The following is a 22,643-nucleotide window of genomic DNA, read 5'->3' as shown; positions in this document are numbered from 1 at the left end:
CCTCCACTCAGGCTTGATCCCAGGGACCCCAAAGGGTTTTGGTCCAAAAAAAATAAAAAAATGTTGAGGTTGCCCTCTAGTGGGTTCTTCGGACAACCACACACTGCCAGGAGAGCCCGGAATTCAGGGTATACCACTGTTTTATTAGTAATAGGCTTCTGCTTTCCAGCACAATGTCTTTTCCCCCTGCGTCCGTTCATCAGCACCTCCAACTCCAACTACGTGTCTCATTCCGGCTGCTGCTAATAAAGGCGACAGGTGATTAGATAACAAGGCCCACCTGGGCCATCTACTCACCTGTCGCTGTCTTTGAGGCCAGTCCTGGCACACCCTGTTCCGCGGCAGGCCTGCAGGCCACGCCCCCCTCCACAGTGTCATTATTCAGTATTGTTATTTTTATTATTATTCACGTTTTAAATCTTTAGATCAACATTAGGTCTATCTGTCAATACAACGTTTTTAAAGATTTAAGTTGTATGCTCTTTTTGTCAAAGAAAACCCTGTTTTTTTAATGGAAAAAACACAAAATATGCAATATTTTCACTCGATAACATTTTTAAGTGGAATATTTGAGATTATATAATAATTGGAGCCTTAAAAAGGTCAATAACTCATAACACCATTGATTCATTATTATTTTTTGAGCAAAGACACTTAAAAACAAATCACACTACAATTATTGGGGATCCACAAGGGTCCTACTCATTAAAGTGTTTTTTACTGCTTACTTTCAACCTAATAATATCCAGATCAACTTCAGATCTATCCGTCAATTATAAGTTTTATTGTTGTTTATGTTTTTTGTTTGTTTGTTTTAGGCCCTTCTTTAAAAAAAAAAACCAGCTCAGTTTTTTTATATGGCAAACACAAAATATGCAACATTTTCCCCAAAAATATCTCAAAGTGGAATATTTAATGTGACGTAATTGGAGCCTTGAATAGGTCAATAATTCATAATGACATTGATTTTGATTCATTATTATTTTTTAAAGAAAGAAACAGCCTACATGGCAGCTTTGTGTTTTTAGAGTAAACATTGCTACATTTTCTTGTTAGATTTCACCTGTTTGCTCTTTTATACCACTTTTTATGTTGAAAATAGTTTTAAATCAGATTTTTAAAATGTGCCGTGGGGCCGTTAAAAAATGACCTGCGGGCCGCAAATGGCCCCCGGGCCGCACTTTGGACACCCCTGCTGTATGCGATTCAAGTGATATTTCCTTATGATTCATACAGGTTCAGCAAGCTCTGAACAGCATCATGAAGGACCACACCGTGCTAGTGATTGCACACCGGCTGAGCAGCGTGGAGAAGGCCGACCGGATCATCGTGATCGATAAAGGCCGTGTGGCTGAGCAGGGTTCCCACAGTCAGCTGATGGCCAATGGTGGACTGTACTACAAACTGATCCAGCGACAGGTGCTGGGCACGGAGACGGTGGAGGATGCACCCAGCCTCTCCAGGAAGGCCTCCTGGAAGCCTGATGAAAGACACGGCAGCAGTGGCACTGAGCAAGAAGACTACAATACTCGCTATTGAACAGAAATGTGACCGCACTGTGGGACACTTGGTGACTAAGATCTATCTATTGACATTTTTGGAGAGGTCTTTAAACTTTTTTAAACAAAAATTTCTCATCGACAAAATCAAGATATTGAACATTAATTATTATACACTGAAATGAACCTTAATGTTAGAATTAAAACACATTGACTACATGTGGTGCATGACCACTTAACATTCCCCTCCTTGTTCTCGTAATTACTTAGTAGTTTTACTAATTTTGCACGTTTTCAATCTTCTTATCAGAGACGTCATCTGTCTTGTTGTACTTATCTGCGAGGACACATCATCAGTAGGGTCAAACTGACCCAGTTTACACACACTATCGCTAATTCCATCATTTGCCAAACTGATTAAGATGCATTTTAATTGACCGTTTTTATATTATTCAGTTTTTAACAAATTAAGATGTAATCCGTGACAATTTTTCACTATGGTATTTCTTGAGTGGAAATTACGGAAATACTCGTTTCCTCTTTATTTCTGTAAGCATTTTCGGTAACACTTGAGTATGGGGAACATATTCCAAGTAACAGACTTAATTTAGAGTTATTTGGACACAAGGGGAACATATTCCAAGTAACAAAGACTTAATTTAGAGTTATTTGGACACAAGGGGAACATATTCCAAGTAACAAAGACTTAATTTAGAGTTATTTGGACACGAGGGGAACATATTCTAAGTAAAGACTTAATTTAGAGTCATTTGGACACTCTGGGAACATATTCCAAGTAAAAAAGACTTAATTTAGAGTTATTTGGACACTAGGGAAACATATTCCATGTAACAAAAACTTAATTTAGAGTTATTTGGACACTATGGGAACATATTCTAAGTAACAAAGACTTAATTTAGAGTTATTTGGACAGTAGGGGAACATAGTCTAAGTAACAAAGACTTAATTTAGAGTTATTTGGACAGTAGGGGAACATAGTCTAAGTAACAAAGACTTAATTTAGAGTTATTTGGATACTAGGGGGAACATATTCCAAGTAACAAAGACTTAATTTAGAGTTATTTGGACAGTAGGGGAACATTTTCCAAGTAAAGACTTAATTTAGAGTTATTTGGACACTAAGGGAACATATTCCAAGTAACTAAGACTTAATTTAGAGTTATTTGGACACTATGGGAACATATTCCAGGTAACAAAGACTTAATTTAGAGTTATTTGGACACTAGGGGAACATATTCCAAGTAACAAAGACTTAATTTACAGTTATTTGGACACTAGGGGAACATATTCCAAGTAACAAAGACTTAATTTACAGTTATTTGGACACTAGGGGAACATATTCCAAGTAACAAAGACTTAATTTACAGTTATTTGGACACGAGGGGAACATATTCTAAGTAAAGACTTAATTTAGAGTTATTTGGACACTCTGGGAACATATTCCAAGTAAAAAAGACTTAATTTTGAGTTATTTGGACACTAGGGAAACATATTCTAAGTAAATACTTAATTTAGAGTTATTTGGACACAAGGGGAACATATTCCAAGTAAAAAAGACTTAATTTAAAGTTATTTGGACACTAGGGAAACATATTCCAAGTAACAAAAACTTAATTTAGAGTTATTTGGATACTATGGGAACATATTCTAAGTAACAAAGACTTAATTTAGAGTTATTTGGACAGTAGGGGAACATAGTCTAAGTAACAAAGACTTAATTTAGAGTTATTTGGACAGTAGGGGAACATAGTCTAAGTAACAAAGACTTAATTTAGAGTTATTTGGACAGTAGGGGAACATAGTCTAAGTAACAAAGACTTAATTTAGAGTTATTTGGATACTAGGGGGAACATATTCCAAGTAACAAAGACTTAATTTAGAGTTATTTGGACAGTAGGGGAACATTTTCCAAGTAAAGACTTAATTTAGAGTTATTTGGACACTAGGGGAACATATTCCAAGTAACTAAGACTTAATTTAGAGTTATTTGGACACTAGGGGAACATACTCAAGTAACTAAGACTTAATTTAGAGTTATTTGGACACAAGGGGAACATATTCCAAGTAACAAAGACTTAATTTACAGTTATTTGGACACTAGGGGAACATATTCCAAGTAACAAAGACTTAATTTACAGTTATTTGAACACTAGGGGAACACATTCCAAGTAACTAAGACTTAAATTTAGAGTTATTTGGACACTAGAGGAACATATTCCAAGTAACAAAGACTTAATTTACAGTTATTTGGTTAGGGGTTAGGATTATAATACGGTCATGCAGAATAAGGCATTAATAAGTACTTAATAATGACTAATTAAGAGCCAATATGTTACTAATTTGCATGTTAATAAGCAACTAATTAATGGTGAATATGTTCCCCATACTAAATATACATACATACATACATATCCTAAGTAACAAAGACTTAATTTACAGTTATTTGGTTAAGGTTATAATAAGGCCATGCAGAATAATCCCTTAATAAGTACTTAATAATGACTAATTAAGAGCCTATATGTTACTAATTTGCATGTTAATAAGCAACTAATTAATGGTGAATATGTTCCCCATACTAAAGTGTTACCAGCATTTTCTATACTGCTGGATTAAGTCCAAATGATGCATTAAGAGTCACTCGGTAAAAGGAACCACTGTTTGGGGTAATACATATGTACTTGTGCGTCCGTGGGTATTGTGATATCTTGTCAATTATTTAAAAATGAGTGTATATTTATTTCACATGATTAACAGATCAGCGTCATTATTGTGCAGTCCATGCATCGTGTATGTGTTTAATTAGAAATGTACGTTTGATGAAGATAAACGTATCATCTAAAACATGACGGTTTTTAGTTTTCTCTATATAGTCTCACGTTATTTTTCCACACAGTTCCACAAAATACGACGTGAATCTAAACACAACAGCGCGCATTTAGTTCCCATCATTTAAAAATGCTGGAGTACATTTTCCGACAGCCAGTGAAGGCACCATGGGGCCTTGCATGTACTTCCGGTAGCAGAAGCTCAGTCAGCTGTCACAAAGTGAGACAAGAGGATCGTTCAGGCGAGGACAAATAACACCAAAATGTCTACTTTCCACACCGTGTTCAGTGACTACACGTTGACTCAGCTCAACGAAATTCTAGAGGACGAAGAAAAACTTAGCAAAATGGTGCTGGACGAGGTATGTTGAGCTTTTTTTTTTTTTTTTGCTATTGTAGTCTGTCGCTAGTTGGCTTTCTGTTTCCTTCAGCCTTTGTTTAGTTTCACACCCGCCATTCTACACAAAGTTGTCTTTCACACCCGCCATTGTACACAAAGTGCAGGGTTTCGTCAAAACAAAAAAAACTCGTGTATGACCCTTTTTAAAGTAGTTCGACTTCTTCACCAACCTATTCATAATCTTGCCAGGGAGCAACAACACAGGGCAGCATTGTTTCAGGTGTGTACACTTGGAATATTTACTCTATCTCAACCTAATCATTTACATTTGAATTTAATGAGAACACAAGAAATGTCTTTAAAAAAAAAAAATCCACAGTCGTGCTAAGTCATACCAAACACGAGAAGTTTCCTGTTTGTGGGAGTCTTTGAATACATGTGTCGTAACACCAAATCACTGTGATATCCTACCAATTATTACGAAGCCCCTAAAGCAGGCCTGGGCAATTATTTTGACTTTGGGGCCACATTTAGAGAAAAAAAATGTATCTGGGGGCCGGTATATCTATTTTTAGGAACACTAATACAAAACTTCACAATAATGTCTGATTGAATGCTAAAAACGTTATGACAGACCGCCTTAAAAAACATAATGGAATTTTGCATTTTTCTATGAAGGATAAAACACTGAATATTGACAAAATATGAACGTCGCACCCCCTTTCGATCGACACATTTTACAATCAAGTGAAACGCAACAAAAATGCAACAAACAGACGCGAAGGGTACAAAATAAACCCACCTACAATCTGATATATCACTAAGCTTTAGAACTTTGTTGTGAAAATCTCCTTCCGCGTCTGTGGAAACGCTCCCCGCCCACTTTGCTTGGTGCCTCGTCTGAGCTGCTGTGACGTAGATTACCATAGTAACTAATTAGATGACCATAGTAACTAGTATATCATCCAAAAGCGCAGATTCCAACCATTGAAATACTTAGTATTAGGGCTGTGAATCTTTGGGTGTCCCACGATTCGATTCAATATCAATTCTTGGGGTCACGATTCGATTCAAAATCGATTTTTTTTTCTTCAATTCAACACGATTCTCTGTTCAAAAACGATTTTTTTCCCGATTCAAAAGGATTCTCTATTCATTCAACACATAGGATTTCAGCAGGATCTACCCCAGTCTGCTGACATGCAAGCAGAGTAGTAGATTTTTGTAAAAAGCTTTTATAATATTAAAGGACAATGTTTTATCAACTGATTGCAATCATGTAAATTTGTTTTAACTATTAAATGAACCAAAAATATGACTTATTTTATCTTTGTGAAAATATTGGACACAGTGTGTTGTCAAGCTTATGAGATGTGATGCAAGTGTAAGCCACTGTGACACTATTGTTCTTTTTTTTAAATAAATGTCTAATGATAATGTCAATGAGGGATTTTTAATCACTGCTATGTTGAAATTGTAACTAAAATTGATACTGTTGTTGATAATATTCATTTTTGTTCCACTACTTTTGGATTGTTCTGTGTCGTGTTTGTGTCTCCTCTCAATTGCTCTGTTTATTGCAGTTCTGAGTGTTGCTGGGTCGGGTTTGGTTTTGGAATTGGATTGCATTGTTATGGTATTGCTAGGGATGATACTCGAAACCAGTTTTCCCGGTTGTTCGATAAGAAAAGAACCAAGTCCTCGGACTCGAATCCCTTTTTGAGAACCGGTACCCGTTATCGAGACCACTAAAGTAAAGAAAAAGAGTTGGTTCTTTATTCGAATCCCTGGGATCAATCCCGTCCCGACCAGAAATGCCCCGTGTGACATCACAAGAAATGACGTCATGTAGCTCAGTCATTAGGAGCAGATAGGGAAAGCAGGAAAAACAATGGACCAGAAAAAGCGCTCCATGGTGTAATAAAGTTCAAAACAAAAGGTATAATGCAATGAATAACTTTACTGAGAGATTTGAGCAGGGTACAAACAAATGACGAACACTTTTACAACCAACCGGAAACATAGCAACCAGGCTAGCAACGCACCTCCTTTACGGCAGCTGTCGCAACGTTCTTAAAGCAACCGCAACACATACATATATGTACAACATATATGACATCTTCCTTTTTTAACTTTTGTTTTTCTTTCCTTGTAAACAAAACAAAATCACACTGTATATGTGTTGTCTGTCTAATTATAAATAATGCAGACGAGGCGTGTTGGCTGGGTTCTTCATGTTAACTTTCACAGCGTGCTCATAACCTCATTCTTAGCTGCCGGGTGGTGACATGCAACAACACTTTTCGGGGCTACCGCGCATGCTCGCCACTCCCGTTGCATGCTGGGTAGTGTAGTTGTTATATTCCCTAGCTCATAACATCACATCTTTCCCCCTATAAAGAAATAATGTTAACTCAATAAATTGTATTTCTTTTTTTAGCTTTAACTTTTCATTTTTTAGCATTGTAACCACATTTGCAAACAACTTTTCTCTTCATAGAATTTTCTTTCAATAAAGAAATAAAGTGCAAAAATGTCAAAGCATCATAACAAACAGTTATGTCAAATAGCAGCAGAAGTGCACTTTTTGGAGAGCTGTATTATTTTTAGTTTTGTGCCCAAGTGACTGATTTTATTTAACACTATAGTATTATTTATACACCTATAGTGATCACAGAGAAAGGTTGTTTTTGTGTTACTGTATATATTTGTTTTTCTTAAAAATCCCACTTAATATACTTTGGGTAACAACAGTCAATATTTATTTTTTTTATTTTATTTTTTTAGGGGGGTAACAGTCAATATTTATTTATTTATTAGATTTAATTTTTTTCTTATATAATAAAAGTGAGCTTTTGTTAAACCAAATATTGTGTTTTTTTCCATGTACAACAACCTATCTGGACTCGATAAGAGAATCGATAAGGAATCGATTCGATAAGAGGATTCGATAATAGGCTCGAACTTGATAATTTCTTATCAAACATCAAACGGCGTGGTGAAGTTGGTAGAGTGGCTGTGCCAGCAATCGGAGTGTTGCTGGTTACTGGGGTTCAATTCCCACCTTCTACCTTCCTAGTCACGTCCGTTGTGTCCTTGGGCAAGACACTTCACCCTTTGCCTCTGATGGCTGCTGGTTAGCGCCTTGCATGGCAGCTCCCGCCATCAGTGTGTGAATGTGTGTGTGAATGGGTAAATGTGGAAATACTGTCAAAGCGCTTTGAGTACCTTGAAGGTAGAAAAGCGCTATACAAGTGTAACCCATTTATCATTTATCATTTATCATCCCTAGGTATTGCTGTGTGTTGTTTTGTTGGATTGATTAATTAAAAAAATTTAAAAATTAAAAACATTTTTTATTTTATTTTTTATTAATAAATAAATAAAAATCGTTTTTTAAAAAATGAGAATCGATTCTGAATCGCACAACGTGAGAATCGCGATTCGAATTCGATTCGATTTTTTCCCACACCCCTGCTTAGTATTGTTGAAGACTTACGGTCATTAGAAAACATGACTGCACATCATAATGGCAGCTACACTTTCCATCTTAAAGATCTAAAAAAAAATATTTGGGAATGTCCGGCGGGCCAGATTGAAAAGCATAACGGGCCGCATGTGGCCCCCGGGCCTTAATTTGCCCAGGTCTGCCCTAAAGGGACATGGATGTTTAGCAAGATCTCGCCATACTTTTGGCGACATCTCGCAATACTTTTTGCGAGATCCTGCCATACTTTTGGCGAGATCTCACTATACTTTGGCGAGATATCGCCATACTTTTGGCGAGATATCGCCATACTTTTGGCGAGATCTCGCCATACTTTTGGCGAGATCTCACCCTACTTCTGGTGAGATTTCGCCCTACTTTTGGCGAGATCTCGCCATACTTTTGGCGAGATATCGCCATACTTTTGGCGAGATACCGCCATACTTTTGACGAGATACCGCCATACTTTTGGCGAGATCTCGCCATACTTTTGGCGAGATATCGCCATACTTTTGGCGAGATCTCGCCATACTTTTGGCGAGATATCGCCATACTTTTGGCGAGATATCGCCATACTTTTGGCGAGATATCGCCATACTTTTGGCGAGATACCGCCATACTTTTGGCGAGATATCGCCATACTTTTGGCGAGATTTCGCCATACTTTTGGCGAGATATCGCCATACTTTTGGCGAGATATCGCCATACTTTTGGCGAGATATCGCCATACTTTTGGCGAGATATCGCCATACTTTTGGCGAGATCTTGCCATACTTTTGGCGAGATCTGTCTGTGTTTCCTATGTCTGTGTCTGTTTCACTTCCGGTTCACTGACATAGGAAAAAAACCTTTTGGCGAGATCTCGCCATATATTTTTGGCGAGATCTCGCCATACTTTTGGCGAGATATCGCCATATTTTTGGCGAAATCTCGCCATACTTTTGGCGAGATCTCGCCATACTTCTGGCGAGATCTCGCCATACTTTTGGCGAGATCTCATCATACTTTGGCGAGATCTCGCCATACTTTTGGCGAGATCTCGCCATACTTTTGGCGAGATCTCGCCATACTTTTGGCGAGATCTCGCCATACTTTTGGCGAGATCTCGCCATACTTTTGGCGAGATACCGCCATACTTTTGACGAGATACCGCCATACTTTAGGCGAGATACCGCCATACTTTTGGCGAGATATAGCTATACTTTTGGCGAGATATCGCCATACTTTTGGCGAGATATCGCCATACTTTTGGCGAGATATCGCCATACTTTTGGCGAGATATCGCCATACTTTTGGCGAGATATCGCCATACTTTTGGCGAGATATCGCCATACTTTTGGCGAGATCTGTCTGTGTTTCCTATGTCTGTGTCTGTTTCACTTCCGGTTCACTGACATAGGAAAAAAACCTTTTGGCGAGATCTCGCCATACTTTTGGCGAGATCTCGCCATACTTTTGGCGAGATCTCGCCATACTTTTGGCGAAATACCGCCATACTTTTGGCGAGATATCGCCATACTTTTGGCGAGATATCGCCATACTTTTGGCGAGATCTCGCCATACTTTTGGCGAGATCTGTCTGTGTTTCCTATGTCCGTGTCTGTTTCACTTCCGGTTCACTGACATAGGAAAAAAACCTTTTGGCGAGATCTCGCCATACTTTTGACGAGATCTCGCCATACTTTTGGCGAGATCTCGCCAAAGTTTTTTTTCCTACGTCAGTGAACCGGAAGTAAAACAGACACAGCGATGGTGAACCGGAAGTGAAACAGACACATCGATGGAGGAGCAGGAGCATGCGGGAGCCTACCCATCATCTGTGCTCTGTTGTGGGACCATAATACGATTTGATGTCTTTATATGTTAGGCCAATACTAAAATAGAAATCAATAAACTTCTCCCACGGATGATGGGTAGGCTTCTCCATCGCTGTGTATGTTTTACTTCCGGTTCACTGACATAGGAAAAAAAACTTTTGCGAGATCTCGCAAAACATTTTTTTCCCTCCATGTCCCTTTAGGGGCTCCGTAAATTATCAATCAATCAAAGTTTATTTATATAGCCCTAAATCACGAGTGTCTCAAAGGGCTGCACAAGCCACAACGACATCCTCGGCTCAGATCCAACATCAGGGCAAGAAAAAACTCAACCCAATGGGATTACAATGAGAAACCTTGGAGGGGACCGCAGATGTGGGGACCCATTAATTGGTGTGACGAATAAAAATGTATCAAATCCAAACCGCATGGAGTGCCTGGGACTTTAAATACCCGGAGATAGTTTCCGTACAACGGCTGCAATAGTGTACATGAAAGCAGTTTGGTGACCTGTGTAGCAACAGATTTTTTTTTTTTTAAATATTATTAATTCTTAAATACACTATTTTCCCTTAATGTAATTTTGTGGTGGTGTGCCACGGCAAAATATTAGCCACTACACCTTAAAGGGAAACAGTATTTTTTTGAGTTTTGCCAATCATTCCCAATCATTATGAAAGATGGATGTTTTTTTTTTGTTTTTTTTAATGCATTCTACAATAGGCAGCAACAAATAAAAATAAAGCAAAATGATATTATGCAAGAACAAATATACTGGTGTGTTAATGCTTTAATTGATAACATATTTGTTTTAAACATTGTCTTGCCTTCTTTAAAGAAAATGTGTGCATTGTAGCAAATATGATGAAATTATACTGACCACGCCCCCACCACCACAGGTATCTTGGAACCCTAAAATAATAATAATGCTGTGTTAAAAGTAAAATTTCCATGTTGATGATGTGCATGTATTAGAAAACTTGAATACATTTTATTTTTATTTTTTTAAATCTTCCTGAGGGAACTCTCCTGAAGGAATCAATAAAGTACTATCTATCTATCTAAAGGTTATGGCAAGCATACAAATATTTTGTTTATTTAAACCATTGTACATAAAATACATATTAAGGCTATAATGTACGTTTTATCTGATTAGTCGATTAAACTAATCAATAGATTAGTCCGTTTTTAAAATAATCGATAGCTGCAGCCATAATAGTAACGTAAGTTTTAAGTACCAGCTGCCATAATTTACTCCCTTTTCCACCAACACTTCCTGGAACATTTTGTTACCCTGAACTTTCTTTCTACATTGGAGTTGAGGGATGACCATCGAAAATAAGAAATTGACATCTAAAAATTTGGATGGTTCTGGGAGAATCGGAATGTAAGAAGACACGGTTTCATTCCACTATTTATAGTGGAATGAAAAAAAAACAGAGTGAATGAAGCCTCTTGTCATTCAGCCACTGTTGTTATCTTCAGGTGTGGAGGCGGGCCGCGAACATAAAAACACAGAAGTTGAAGCTTGTCATGTAAACGTAAAGTAACATAGTGTAAATGATCAGGATCAGCCCAAAAATGTAATGACTTGTTCTTTATCCTTTTTCAGACTTTAACTGACAGTCAGATGAAAATCAATGTTTTGAGCTTTCAGTTAGAAAATGAAAGAAACTCATATTATGCTCTTGTCAGTCATCCACTGGCTTTGTCTCTGTGGGGCTCTAACACACACACACACACATACATACACACACACACACACACACACACACACACACACACACACACACACACACACACACACACACACACACACACACACACACACACACACACAGAAACATACATGTAAGGTAACATAGAAAAGGTCAGGATATAAGCCTCGAAATGTAATCAGATGTTCCACTGGGTTATGAGTCAGTCATTTGTATTCCACACCCTGTCTGTCTTTTCCATAAGCTTCAGTGTGGGAGGGGTGTGTTTACTTCAGAAACACTAATTGTTGACTTAAGTTAGTCATACGAATGTGAGAAAGATGCAAGCTGATCAACCAGGTAAAGACTTGTCTTGGGAAGCACAACACAAAACTCTACTCTTGTACACTTGACTCCAGGTGTAACAGGTACCGACCATGAAGGCAGTTGGACACATTTCTTAGCCACTCTTGCCTTGGTTCAACAATGTCAAGTCTATACACAACGATGTATAGACTATGTGAACATATTAATTAGTTGTATTTATAGAACTCCAGGATCATGCATTGATCAATTGAATAAGAAAATGTTTGAGTTATATGAAAGACATAATGATAAGGTGATCTTGATTTGTGGTGACTTCAACATTGATTTGATGAAATTTAATGATCACATGAAAACCACTGATTTTGTTAATCTTATGTTTAGCTTGAGTTTCTTTCCACTAATTGTAAAACCTAGCAGAATAACAAAGGACAGCTTAACACTGATTGACAATATTTTTATAAATGTATTTGATGGGAATAGAAAAAGTGGACTCTTAGTGACTGATGTAAGTGATCACTTGCCTGTCTTTACAGTGATGCAAATGAACAAGGAGACAAACTTACAAACAAAAAGACAAATAAATAACTTTGTCAGAATAAAATCACCAGAAGCAGTTAAGGCATTCAAGGCTGATCTTTTAAATCAGGATTGGCAAAATGTTTTTGTGGAGGACACTAATGAAGCATACGATACATTCCTGGATATATTTCTGACACTTTATGACCGTCATTGTCCATTGAGAGAATATAAGCAAAATACTAAAAAGAGGAAGAAACCATGGATAACAGGGGGTTTAGTAAAAGCCTGTAAAAAAAAAATAAAAAGGCTTTACAAGGAATTTATTAAGCATCGAACAACAGAAAATGAGGACAAATATAAAAAGTATAAAAACAGTTTGACATGTATCATGAGGCTGCAACAAAAAAACTATTATGAACAATTGCTGCATAAACATAAAAATAATATCATTGAAACCTGGAATGTGCTTAATACAATGATTAAAAAATGTAGCAAAAAGGATTTTACAGCTTATCTGGTAAAAGATGACAACTCAATTATTGAAAATATAGAAGAAATAGCTGAGGAATTCAATACGTTTTTTGTGAATGTTGGCCCAAATTTGGCAAAAAATATACATTTTAATATGAATGATGAGAAAAAGTTAAAGCGTGTATATGACATTAAAAATTCAATGTTTCTTGGCGGAGTTTGTGAAAGTGATGTGTTAGAAGTGGTCAGAAAGTTTAAAAACAAAAAATCTGTCGACGGTAACAACGTGGATATGTCACTTGTTAAAGAAGTGGTGGATTGTGTCCTGAAGCCGTTTACTTATATATGTAATAAATCTTTATCAATTGGAACTTTTCCTGACAAAATGAAAATTGCTAAAGTTATTCCGATTTATAAAAATGGTGATAAACACATGGTCTCAAATTATAGACCTGTGTCTCTACTACCTCAATTTGCAAAAATTCTTGAGAAATTATTTGTAAATAGACTTGATAAGTTCATTGACAAACATGAGCTACTGAATGATTAGCAGTATGGGTTCAGGAGTAATCGATCGACATCCCTTGCAGTGATGAACTTTGTAGAAAACGTAGCTACAGCAATAGAAAAGAAACAACACACTGTTGGAGTATTTATTGACTTATGTAAAGCTTTTGACACAATCGATCATTCCTTACTTCTGCAAAAATTGGAAAACTATGGCATAAGAGGTGTTTCACAACAGTGGTTAAGTAGTTATTTAAGCAATAGATCTCAATATGTGGAAATTAATAAGACTAAATCACAGCCAAGAAGAGTAACTTGTGTGGTGCCACAAGGCTCGGTATTGGGACCTAAGTTATTTATACTATATTTAAATGATATTTGTTCAGTGTCTAATAAATTGAAATTTATTATGTTTGCAGATGATACAAATGTATATTGTTCAGGAGAAGACTTGAAGGAAGTGTTGAGGATAATAGAGGTTGAGTTGATTCAGCTAAAAAAATGGTTTGATATTAATAAGTTATCATTAAATGATAAGAAAACTAAGTTTATGGTGTTTAGTGGTGCAAGGACAAACTGTGAAGCAAAATTAAAATTAAATCAAGTGGAAATTGATAGAGTATATGAAACTAAATTCTTGGGAATAATAATTGATCATAAATTATGTTGGAAACCGCATATTGAATATATAAAGGGAAAAATATCCAAATCCATTGCTATTCTTTATAAAGTAAAACACATGCTGAATAAGAAATGTTTGCATATGTTATTCTTTTATTTTTCCATATTTAACATATTGTGTTGAAGTTTGGGGAAATGTTTATAAAACAAACGTAGACCCAATAATTAAACTTCAAAAAAGGGTCATTAGAATAATACACAAAGCGTGCTACTATGAACATACCAATCCATTATTTATAAGTTCTAATGTGTTAAAATTTTCAGATATTGTGTTTTTAAAAACAATGGAAATTATGTTTCGAGTAAAGAACAACAGCCTTCCAGCTTGTATTCTTAGGTTATTTCAATTGAGAGGAGAAAACTATAATTTACGGGGGATATTGGTTTTTGAAATATGTAAAGCAAGAACGAATACAAAATACAAATGTATTTCAGTTTTAGGAGTTAAATGGTGGAACAAGCTCAGTGATGAGTTGAAGACATGTACTTCTTTGTTAAGGTTTAAGAAAACATTGAAAGGTGAAATAATTGAAAATTATAAAATATAGCAACTATTACTTTCATCCCATTGATTTTTTTTTTTCTTTTTAATGTTGATGTTCCAGGTAATGTTATTTTCAGTGAAGGTATAGGATAGGCAAATATAAGCCTTGGCTTCAGCCTATTCCTTTTTCGGTCATGCTTTTTCTTTTCTTTTCTTTTTGTGTGTAAATGTGTATGATTGTTATATATGTATAATTTGTACTGTACTGTCACACAAAATGGTTAATGGTTGATTATATGACCGAAATAAACTTATTTCATTTCATTTCATGTAACGACTAACATAAACAGAAGTGAGAAAATATAATTATGTTCTGCATTATAAGAACTCGTACCGACGACTTCCTTCCACTTATCGACGGCCTCCGGCAGTGAATGCTTGATCAGAATTGCAAACCTTTAGGTTTGAACACAATTAGTCATTAGGGCCCATTACACACAAACAAGAACAACAATGAGAGAACTAAACACAATTATGTCTGGATTAAGAATTAGATGGGCTTTTACCTGAAGCCTCACGCATGCTGCCAACATACAGCATGATATCACATTTGATTTGAAGAGTCAAAGTATTTGTGTGACAATCCAGGCATACTCCTGAGGATTTCAGACTTTTTGCAAATTGAAGGACATTAGGGGCCCACGGTTCTGATTTGGTCTTATGCAAGATGGCTGTGTGGTACCATATATATATATATATATATATATATATATATATATATATATATATATATATATATATATATATATATCAGACCTGTGCAAAATATGGAACGTGAGACATTTCCAATATATTTAAACTTTTAACATTGAACCTGTAGCCGGCAATAGGATGTGCAGTGATATTTTCAAATGATCGTAATTTGAAACTATTGGAATTATTCGAGTCAGATACGGTTTATTTCAGTAACCATGATACTACATCAGACAGTAGTTGCAAGAAGCAGAGTAGATGGGGTTTCTTTACAGAGAAGGCAGCGAGGGCGAGACTATTGTGATCGTCAGACATGGAAGCAAGCTTTCTGCTGCAAAGTTGCAAAGAAAAGGAATATTATATCAGATATTTGGGTGTTTTTTTACGTTTTGATTTTTTTGCTAGATTGCGCAACATATCAACGAGGCCGTCTGGGAAGTAAAGGAGTGATGTTCGTATGTTCTTAGTTTGAAATGTTTCAGCTCATATTGTAGATTCCACATCCTTTCTTTGTGTGTACATTCTGGATGTCTTATTTAGTAAAAATTGTAATACTTTTTTTGAGGTCTGTCAATGATTTTTAGCATTCTATCAGTCAAAATTGTGTGGGTTTTTGTATTACTGTGGGATATACTTTGGTACTTTTTCACGATCCCTTTGTCAATGATTTTTAGCATTCTATCAGTCAATATTGTGTGGGTTTTTGTATTACTGTGGGATATACTTTGGTACTTTTTTACGATTCCTTCAATTTAATTTACTATAAAAAAAAACATTGTATTTTTTTACTAATGCAAAGCAACCTCCACCTCTTTAAAATTGCTCCTGAAATTTTAAAGAGGAGTTGCTCCTGCAACTTAACAAAGTTGCTCCTGCAACTTTGCGGATTGTAAATACAATTTGATATGGTTTAATGCAGGGGTCGGCAACCTTTACCACTCAAAGAGCCATTTTGGCAAGTTTTACAAATTAAAGAAAGTAATGGGAGCCACAAAAAAATTTTTTAAATTTAAAATGAAAAACACCGCATACAAAGCTTACATGCTTTGTGCTATGTTAACCAGGGGTCTCCGACACACGCACCGGCACGCACTTTAATGTGGAAATTTGATGTTAGTGCAGCCCGCGAGCTTTGAATGAATGTCGCTTGATAGCGTCATACTTGCCAACCATCTTATTTTTCCCGGGAGACTCCCGAACATCAGAGCGTGATGACACTGCATTTGACGCCCTCTACAGTCTGCCCTAACAATGTACCTGCTTGACCACAAGTGGAATGCAGCTTTTGATTGTTCACGTAAGAGACAGCAAGGCTACTAAGTCAGCAGCCACACATCTTACACTGACGGTACCAATACCCAGAATCCCATGCAGCCCTAACTCTTCCGCTCAACCAACGCACGGAGAGGGGGGGGGGGGGGGGGTTGATGTGTGGGGGGATTTGGTGGTAGCGGGCGTGTATAATGTAGACCGGAAGAGTTAGGGCTGCATGGGATTCTGGGTAATGGTTGTGTTGTGTTTATGTTGTGTTACGGTGGGATGTTCTCCAGAAATGTGTTTTTCATTCTTTTTTGGTTTGGGTTCACAGTGTGGCGCATATTTGTAACGTAACAATGTTAAAGCTGTTTGATACGGCTACCGTCAGTGTAAGCTGTGTGGCTGATGAGTAAGTATGCTTTGCTGTCTCCAGTGTGTGCAAGTAATAACAACATGCAACATGTGGCTGGACTGGCACGGTGTATGTAAATGCTATAGAGGACAATTACTGCAGTGCAATTAGGGTATGCCCTTTATTTAGTAATTAGAGTGTAAATAGGATTATTTTTTCCCTGGGAGTAATCTATGAGAGACACTGAGATCCATAAATCTCCTGGGAAAATCGGGGGGTCGGCGTGTATGTAGCTGAGCCGCATCAGAGTGGTCAAGGAGCCGCATGCGGCTCCGGAGCCGCGGGTTGCCGACCCCTGGTTTAATGGATAGAAGAAACACGTCAATAATGAATATAGCAAAATATGTTCTGGACCAAAAATGTCTTCATATTCTCTAATGTTAATATTCGCTAATGTTACCATATCTGAGTTATTGTGTTGAAATATGGGAAACAACTACAAATGTGCGCTTCATTCACTAACGGTGTTACAAAAAAAGATACATTTGAATGATACATCATGTTGGATATACAGGTAGAGAATATACAAAGCCTTCATTTATTTATTGAATTAAAAATATTGAAATTCAACGACTTGTTGCATTTGCAAACTGCTAAAAATAATGTACAAAGCAAACTATAACCTGCTAGCCAAGAATGTATCACAATTATTCTCAACAAAAGAGGAAAAATATAACCTTAGAGGAAAATCCTAATTTAAAACATTTGTATGCGCGTACAACACTTAAAACGTTTAGCATATCAGTATGTGGAATTAAATTATGGAATGGATTAATCAAAGAAATCAAACAAAGCACCATAATTAAATAAACTGAAACTGAAATAATTAAGCATTCAAAGTCAATGTGTTTTTCCACTCTACTGGTACTTTAAGGCCACGGTATGATATTATTGCGTTATATTTAAATAAATAAAAGAGCTTAGTAAAAATGCCAGTGTGTAAAATGAAGTGGGAGGAATCTTTATGATAAACTTAATGTAATTGAACACAAACATAATGCTTAAATGTTCTAATCCTATTTTTTACTACAAACAAGTATATTTAAGTCCAAATAATAGTGCAGGAACATGTACTGTTTATATACCGTTTCAAGCAAATATTAAAGAATAACTTACAGTTGATGTCTTTTAAAGTAACAATGTAAACATCCAGTCACAAATCCTGTGCTGCGTACGTCATGGCCCAACCTGGAAAGACTGTTTCAAAATGTAACAACAGTGTGAATACATTGTTTACTCGCTGTTGTTTGAAGCTCTTCTTCTTTGATGACATTTTTTTAAATGGCATTCTTACTAAAGATAAAGACTCACTCCAAAAAATGTCTATGCACTTTCTGTTCTGGAAGTGGACTTTTTTTTTATGTGTACAGTACAAACATATACAAAAAAGTATGCATGATATTTATTTAGTAGTCTATGTTTTCAACTGGCTACAGCAAATGAGCAAAGAGCTCCCTTGTGTGGTGTTCGGGTCTGTGGGACCCGTTTTCATTTTTTATTAAAAGAAAAATGATACAATTAATTAATTTTTCAAACTGAGACTCACTGACTTTGGCTCATTTTCTGTGAAGAACATATATCAGAATACATATTTAATGACCACACACCATACACCCCCCCGACACATTTCTATTACATATAAGATGTCTGGGTCCACTGAACCCGGGGCTAATAGAAGTGTGGAAATTGATGTTCTGTGTACCACACACACACACACACACACACACACACACACACACACACACACACAGCAATCCTAGACAGGAGGAGGACAGAGTGTAGGTACACAGAACATCAGAGGGTCAAATGTGCGAGAAAATGAGATCAAACAGTGTTGACAAACAATGTTGCAACCTTGTGTGGGAACCACAGGTGCAGAAACACAAAAAAAGAATCCCTGTGGGATGCAGAAACTAGCAGATACATTTTCCGTGCAACGTTCATATTGTTGTTACTCAGCCAGCGTTTGTGGGTCTGATGGACCCGTTGCATTTTGTGGCTTTTAATGCCTCACAATCAAACACTTTTAAGTTAAAATTTATTGGGATAAGGTAAACATCTGTTCAGTATTTTAACATAAAAGTTAAAATACTGAACAGATGTTTATTGGGATAAGGTAAACATCTGTTCAGTATTTTAACATAAAAGTGTTTGATTGTGAGGCAGTAAAAGCCACAAAATGCAACGGTCCATCAAACCCACAAACGCTGGCTGAGTAACAACAATATGAACATTACACAAGGGTTAAAGACAATTTTGTCACTCCACCCATCCATCCATTTTCTACCGCTTATCCCTTCATTCAGCTTAATTTTCCAGTATGTTTTTTTCTCTGATCAACCAATCAAGAATGAGTCACTTTTTTGACTGCATTGTCGTTAATACTAGTGCATCTTCTCCTTTCCCATCAGGCCCTCAGTATTGCTGTCTATATTTGGAGCATGTTGGCTGCATGGGTAAAAGTCACATGAGAAGCAGCAGGAGAGTGTTCCTCATAACAGGAATCTTGTCTGTTTCACATTTTGTTAGGTTTTGGGCAACGCATGTGCGTGACAGAGTCATAATAGCAGGCATAAATCGACACTATCAAGAGCACTTCTCCAAGTACAGGAACGGTGCATTCACCCTTGGGGTTTACTGATTTGTCGACAAATATCACCAATAAAATTGGTCGTCAATAGTCTGTGACGTCATTACTAGTGTGGCGGGTGGCGGCGAATCAGCGCCGCCACCCGCAACAACATTCGCGGGTGAGAACATGTTAAGTGTGGGATAATTTCCTCTTATTCGTGTTAAAACAAAACCATGAATACCTTGCACCTTTTGCAAAGCAGAGCTTGTTTTTATGACACTACATCTGTGATCCGGGAGAATTTAAAGCATGGAAATGTCAGAGTGTGATCTCAACTCTGTAAGATAGTCAACTTGTTACCTTGCTAGCTAGCTACCTAGTGTGAGACCACGTTGTGTGAAAAATACCTTCACTAAACTCATTCAAGCCAAAGTCCGCCAGCTAAACTTTGCTTACATCCATTCAAGTACTTTTTATTTATCAGGAACCTCAGCTGTAAACAGCATCCATTTGCAGTGCAGTGAAGAAATGCACAATAACAAACGTCAATCACACACACACACACGCACACACAAAACATTAGGCACCAATGCGCCGCCATCATAAAATATTATATATATACCTGTATATATATATTAGATAGCTAAAATCATAAGAATGAATCAATGACTCAATTATTTACATTGAGTCTATTAGATTGCTAAAATGTCAAGCGTTAATATACCAATGTGCAGCTTTTTAAACACGCCATCACTAAATGTTTATTTTTTTGAGTACGTTTGATAGTTTTGGTGTTTATTGTGCTATTTTAATTTTTAAAAAACTCATCCAATTTCTGTACAATGGCAAGAAATACAAATGAAACATTTAAATAACATCGTATTTTGACACAGTTTGCACAATGAATTATTGCTGTCACGAAGTGCACTTTTTATTTACAACTTGTATTTTAAGCTGCATTTTAAGTTTCAGTGAACTATGTAGAATATCGCAATGTATCACAATATCGCAATATTTTATTGTATCGTGATACAAATCTTATCATAAAATCCTTGCCAATAGTCTGTTCTAAAATTCACCCTAAAATGAATGATATCTTTCTTAATTTTTTATTTGTATTTTAAATTTTTATCTGCCACCTGCATTGGGGCATTGTAGCTCAATTCGTAGAGCGGCCGTGCAAGCAACTTGAGGGTTCCAGGTTCGATACCAGCTTCCTCCATCCTAGTCACTGCCGTGTCTTTGACAATACACTTTACCACCTGCTCCCAGTGCCACCCAAACTAGTTTAAATGTAGCTTCCATGTAGATAATGGCTTTCACTATGTAAAGCGCCTCTCTCGAGAGAAAAACGCTACTTAAATATAATTCACTTCACTTAACGGCTTCATGCTCACATTACAAGATTACTTGAACTTGGTTTACATCATTATTTTCATATGTAACCTGTAAGTACTTACTGAAATGCAACCATGACTGATGGATCCTGTAGTATTAAAACAATTGCCATTGTTGACAGCAAAACACGTGACTTGGTGGTTTTGTCTGTTTTATGAACTTTAAATTACAATCTTGACTGCTGACATTTCTTTGTCTGTTACAGATGCAGGAAGTCCAGCAAAGCAAAGAAACGACACAGGTGAACAACAGAACTCTGGCAGAAGACAACCTTGCCCTCCAACCTCGACTGGAGCTCAAGAAAGAGCAGCTGACCAAGATATACAGTCGTCTACAGGAGAGCTTTGAAGCCTATCAGCTGCGCAAGTCCACCCTAGGTACAAAGGCAGTTTATGATGCCTGATGTAACACACATCCCATCACACATAAAAGTATGCTTAAAGATTTAAACAGAATCCATACGTATTCCTAAGATGAAAAACAACACAAACTTAAAACAGTGCATGAACGTTGTCTTTTAATGTATTATTATTGTAATTGAATTAGTCACATTTTGGTACCTACCAAATTTCCCTGAAAATTGTCATCGGGAAGAGCCTGATGGTTTTAGAATGGTATCTGCCACACGATTGCTAAGGTAGCTGAGGTCAAGTCAAACCTCCGGGACAAATTTCTTTTAAGCAATCCGCCAAAAGAAAAATCACTTATTGAAAAGTAAAGGTGCATTTTGCCATGATAGATGGCTTCTTGATGGTGCTCGCCTCTGAAAGAGCCACATTCACTCTAACATGACCTCTTCCTGGTCCAATGATGCAAGATAGAGCAGCTGCAAGACAATGCCATGTTATAAAAGCAGTGTCTGGATAAGCGTATCAGCTTACCTGTTCAATAGCAACACAGCTACCAAAGCATCTGTTTTTAAGTTCTTTCATTCTCCATTATTTCTGTGAATGTGCATGCGTGATGGTCTGTGTGAGTCTGACAGCTGTGATGGACGGCCATTACATTGTTTTTATTTATTTATTTATTTATGTTTTTACAAAACTTAAGTTCCAATTGTGACAAATGTAGTCATTTAATTTGTTAAATCTCTTCACTATTAGTAACATTTGGTAGCCGTTCGTGGTGTTCTTTTATTTATGGGCTTATGTCGGACCTTATCGCCCTTGCCCAGGACTGCCCTGCCTTCAGACGGCTGTCACTCAGGGGCCAAGCGAGACTTCCTTCATTCCTAAAAATATAATTTGGAGTGCACTGCAAACTGTCTTTCTATGTTCATGTAAAAAATACCTAATACCCAGAGATGGGTAGTAAGGCGCAACATTTGCTCTGTTACATGTACTTCAGTAACTTTTGAAAAATGTATACTTGTTTGGAGTAGTTTTAATGTAACATACTTATTACTTTTACTTGAGTATTTTTGTGAAGAAGAAACACTACTTTTACTCCGTTACATTTACTTTCATTCTGATTGTTACTTTGATTTACATTAGAATTATTTATAATCTATTGATTAAGACTTGCAAAGAAAAATTAATTTTGTCAGCAAGACTTCTTCCGGCAGGCACTGTCACAT

At 36.7% G+C, this 22,643-nt stretch overlaps 2 protein-coding genes across 3 annotated transcripts in view; both read left to right on the top strand.

Annotated features, from left to right (window-relative positions):
• Positions 1-3,644, top strand: part of abcb9 (ATP-binding cassette, sub-family B (MDR/TAP), member 9) — a 33,946-nt gene extending 30,302 nt beyond the window's left edge. For both annotated transcript variants that reach the window (XM_062051512.1, XM_062051513.1), the window contains exon 12: positions 1,237-3,644. In XM_062051512.1, the coding sequence (XP_061907496.1) occupies positions 1,237-1,539 (303 nt within the window). In that variant the 3' untranslated portion in view covers positions 1,540-3,644. The remainder of the gene's footprint in view (positions 1-1,236) is intronic.
• A 150-nt stretch (positions 3,645-3,794) lies between these two features.
• The window catches only part of vps37ba (VPS37B subunit of ESCRT-I a), a 40,864-nt gene continuing 22,015 nt past the window's right edge, over positions 3,795-22,643 (top strand). Inside the window, exons 1-2 of the mRNA XM_062051514.1 lie at positions 3,795-4,707; positions 21,273-21,444. Of these exons, the coding sequence (XP_061907498.1) occupies positions 4,609-4,707; positions 21,273-21,444 (271 nt within the window). The 5' untranslated portion in view covers positions 3,795-4,608. The remainder of the gene's footprint in view (positions 4,708-21,272; positions 21,445-22,643) is intronic.

Source organism: Entelurus aequoreus, linkage group LG06, assembly GCF_033978785.1.
Source record: "Entelurus aequoreus isolate RoL-2023_Sb linkage group LG06, RoL_Eaeq_v1.1, whole genome shotgun sequence".
In the NCBI taxonomy this organism is placed as follows: Eukaryota; Metazoa; Chordata; class Actinopteri; order Syngnathiformes; family Syngnathidae; genus Entelurus; species Entelurus aequoreus.
This window is presented reverse-complemented; position numbering and strand designations above follow the sequence as displayed.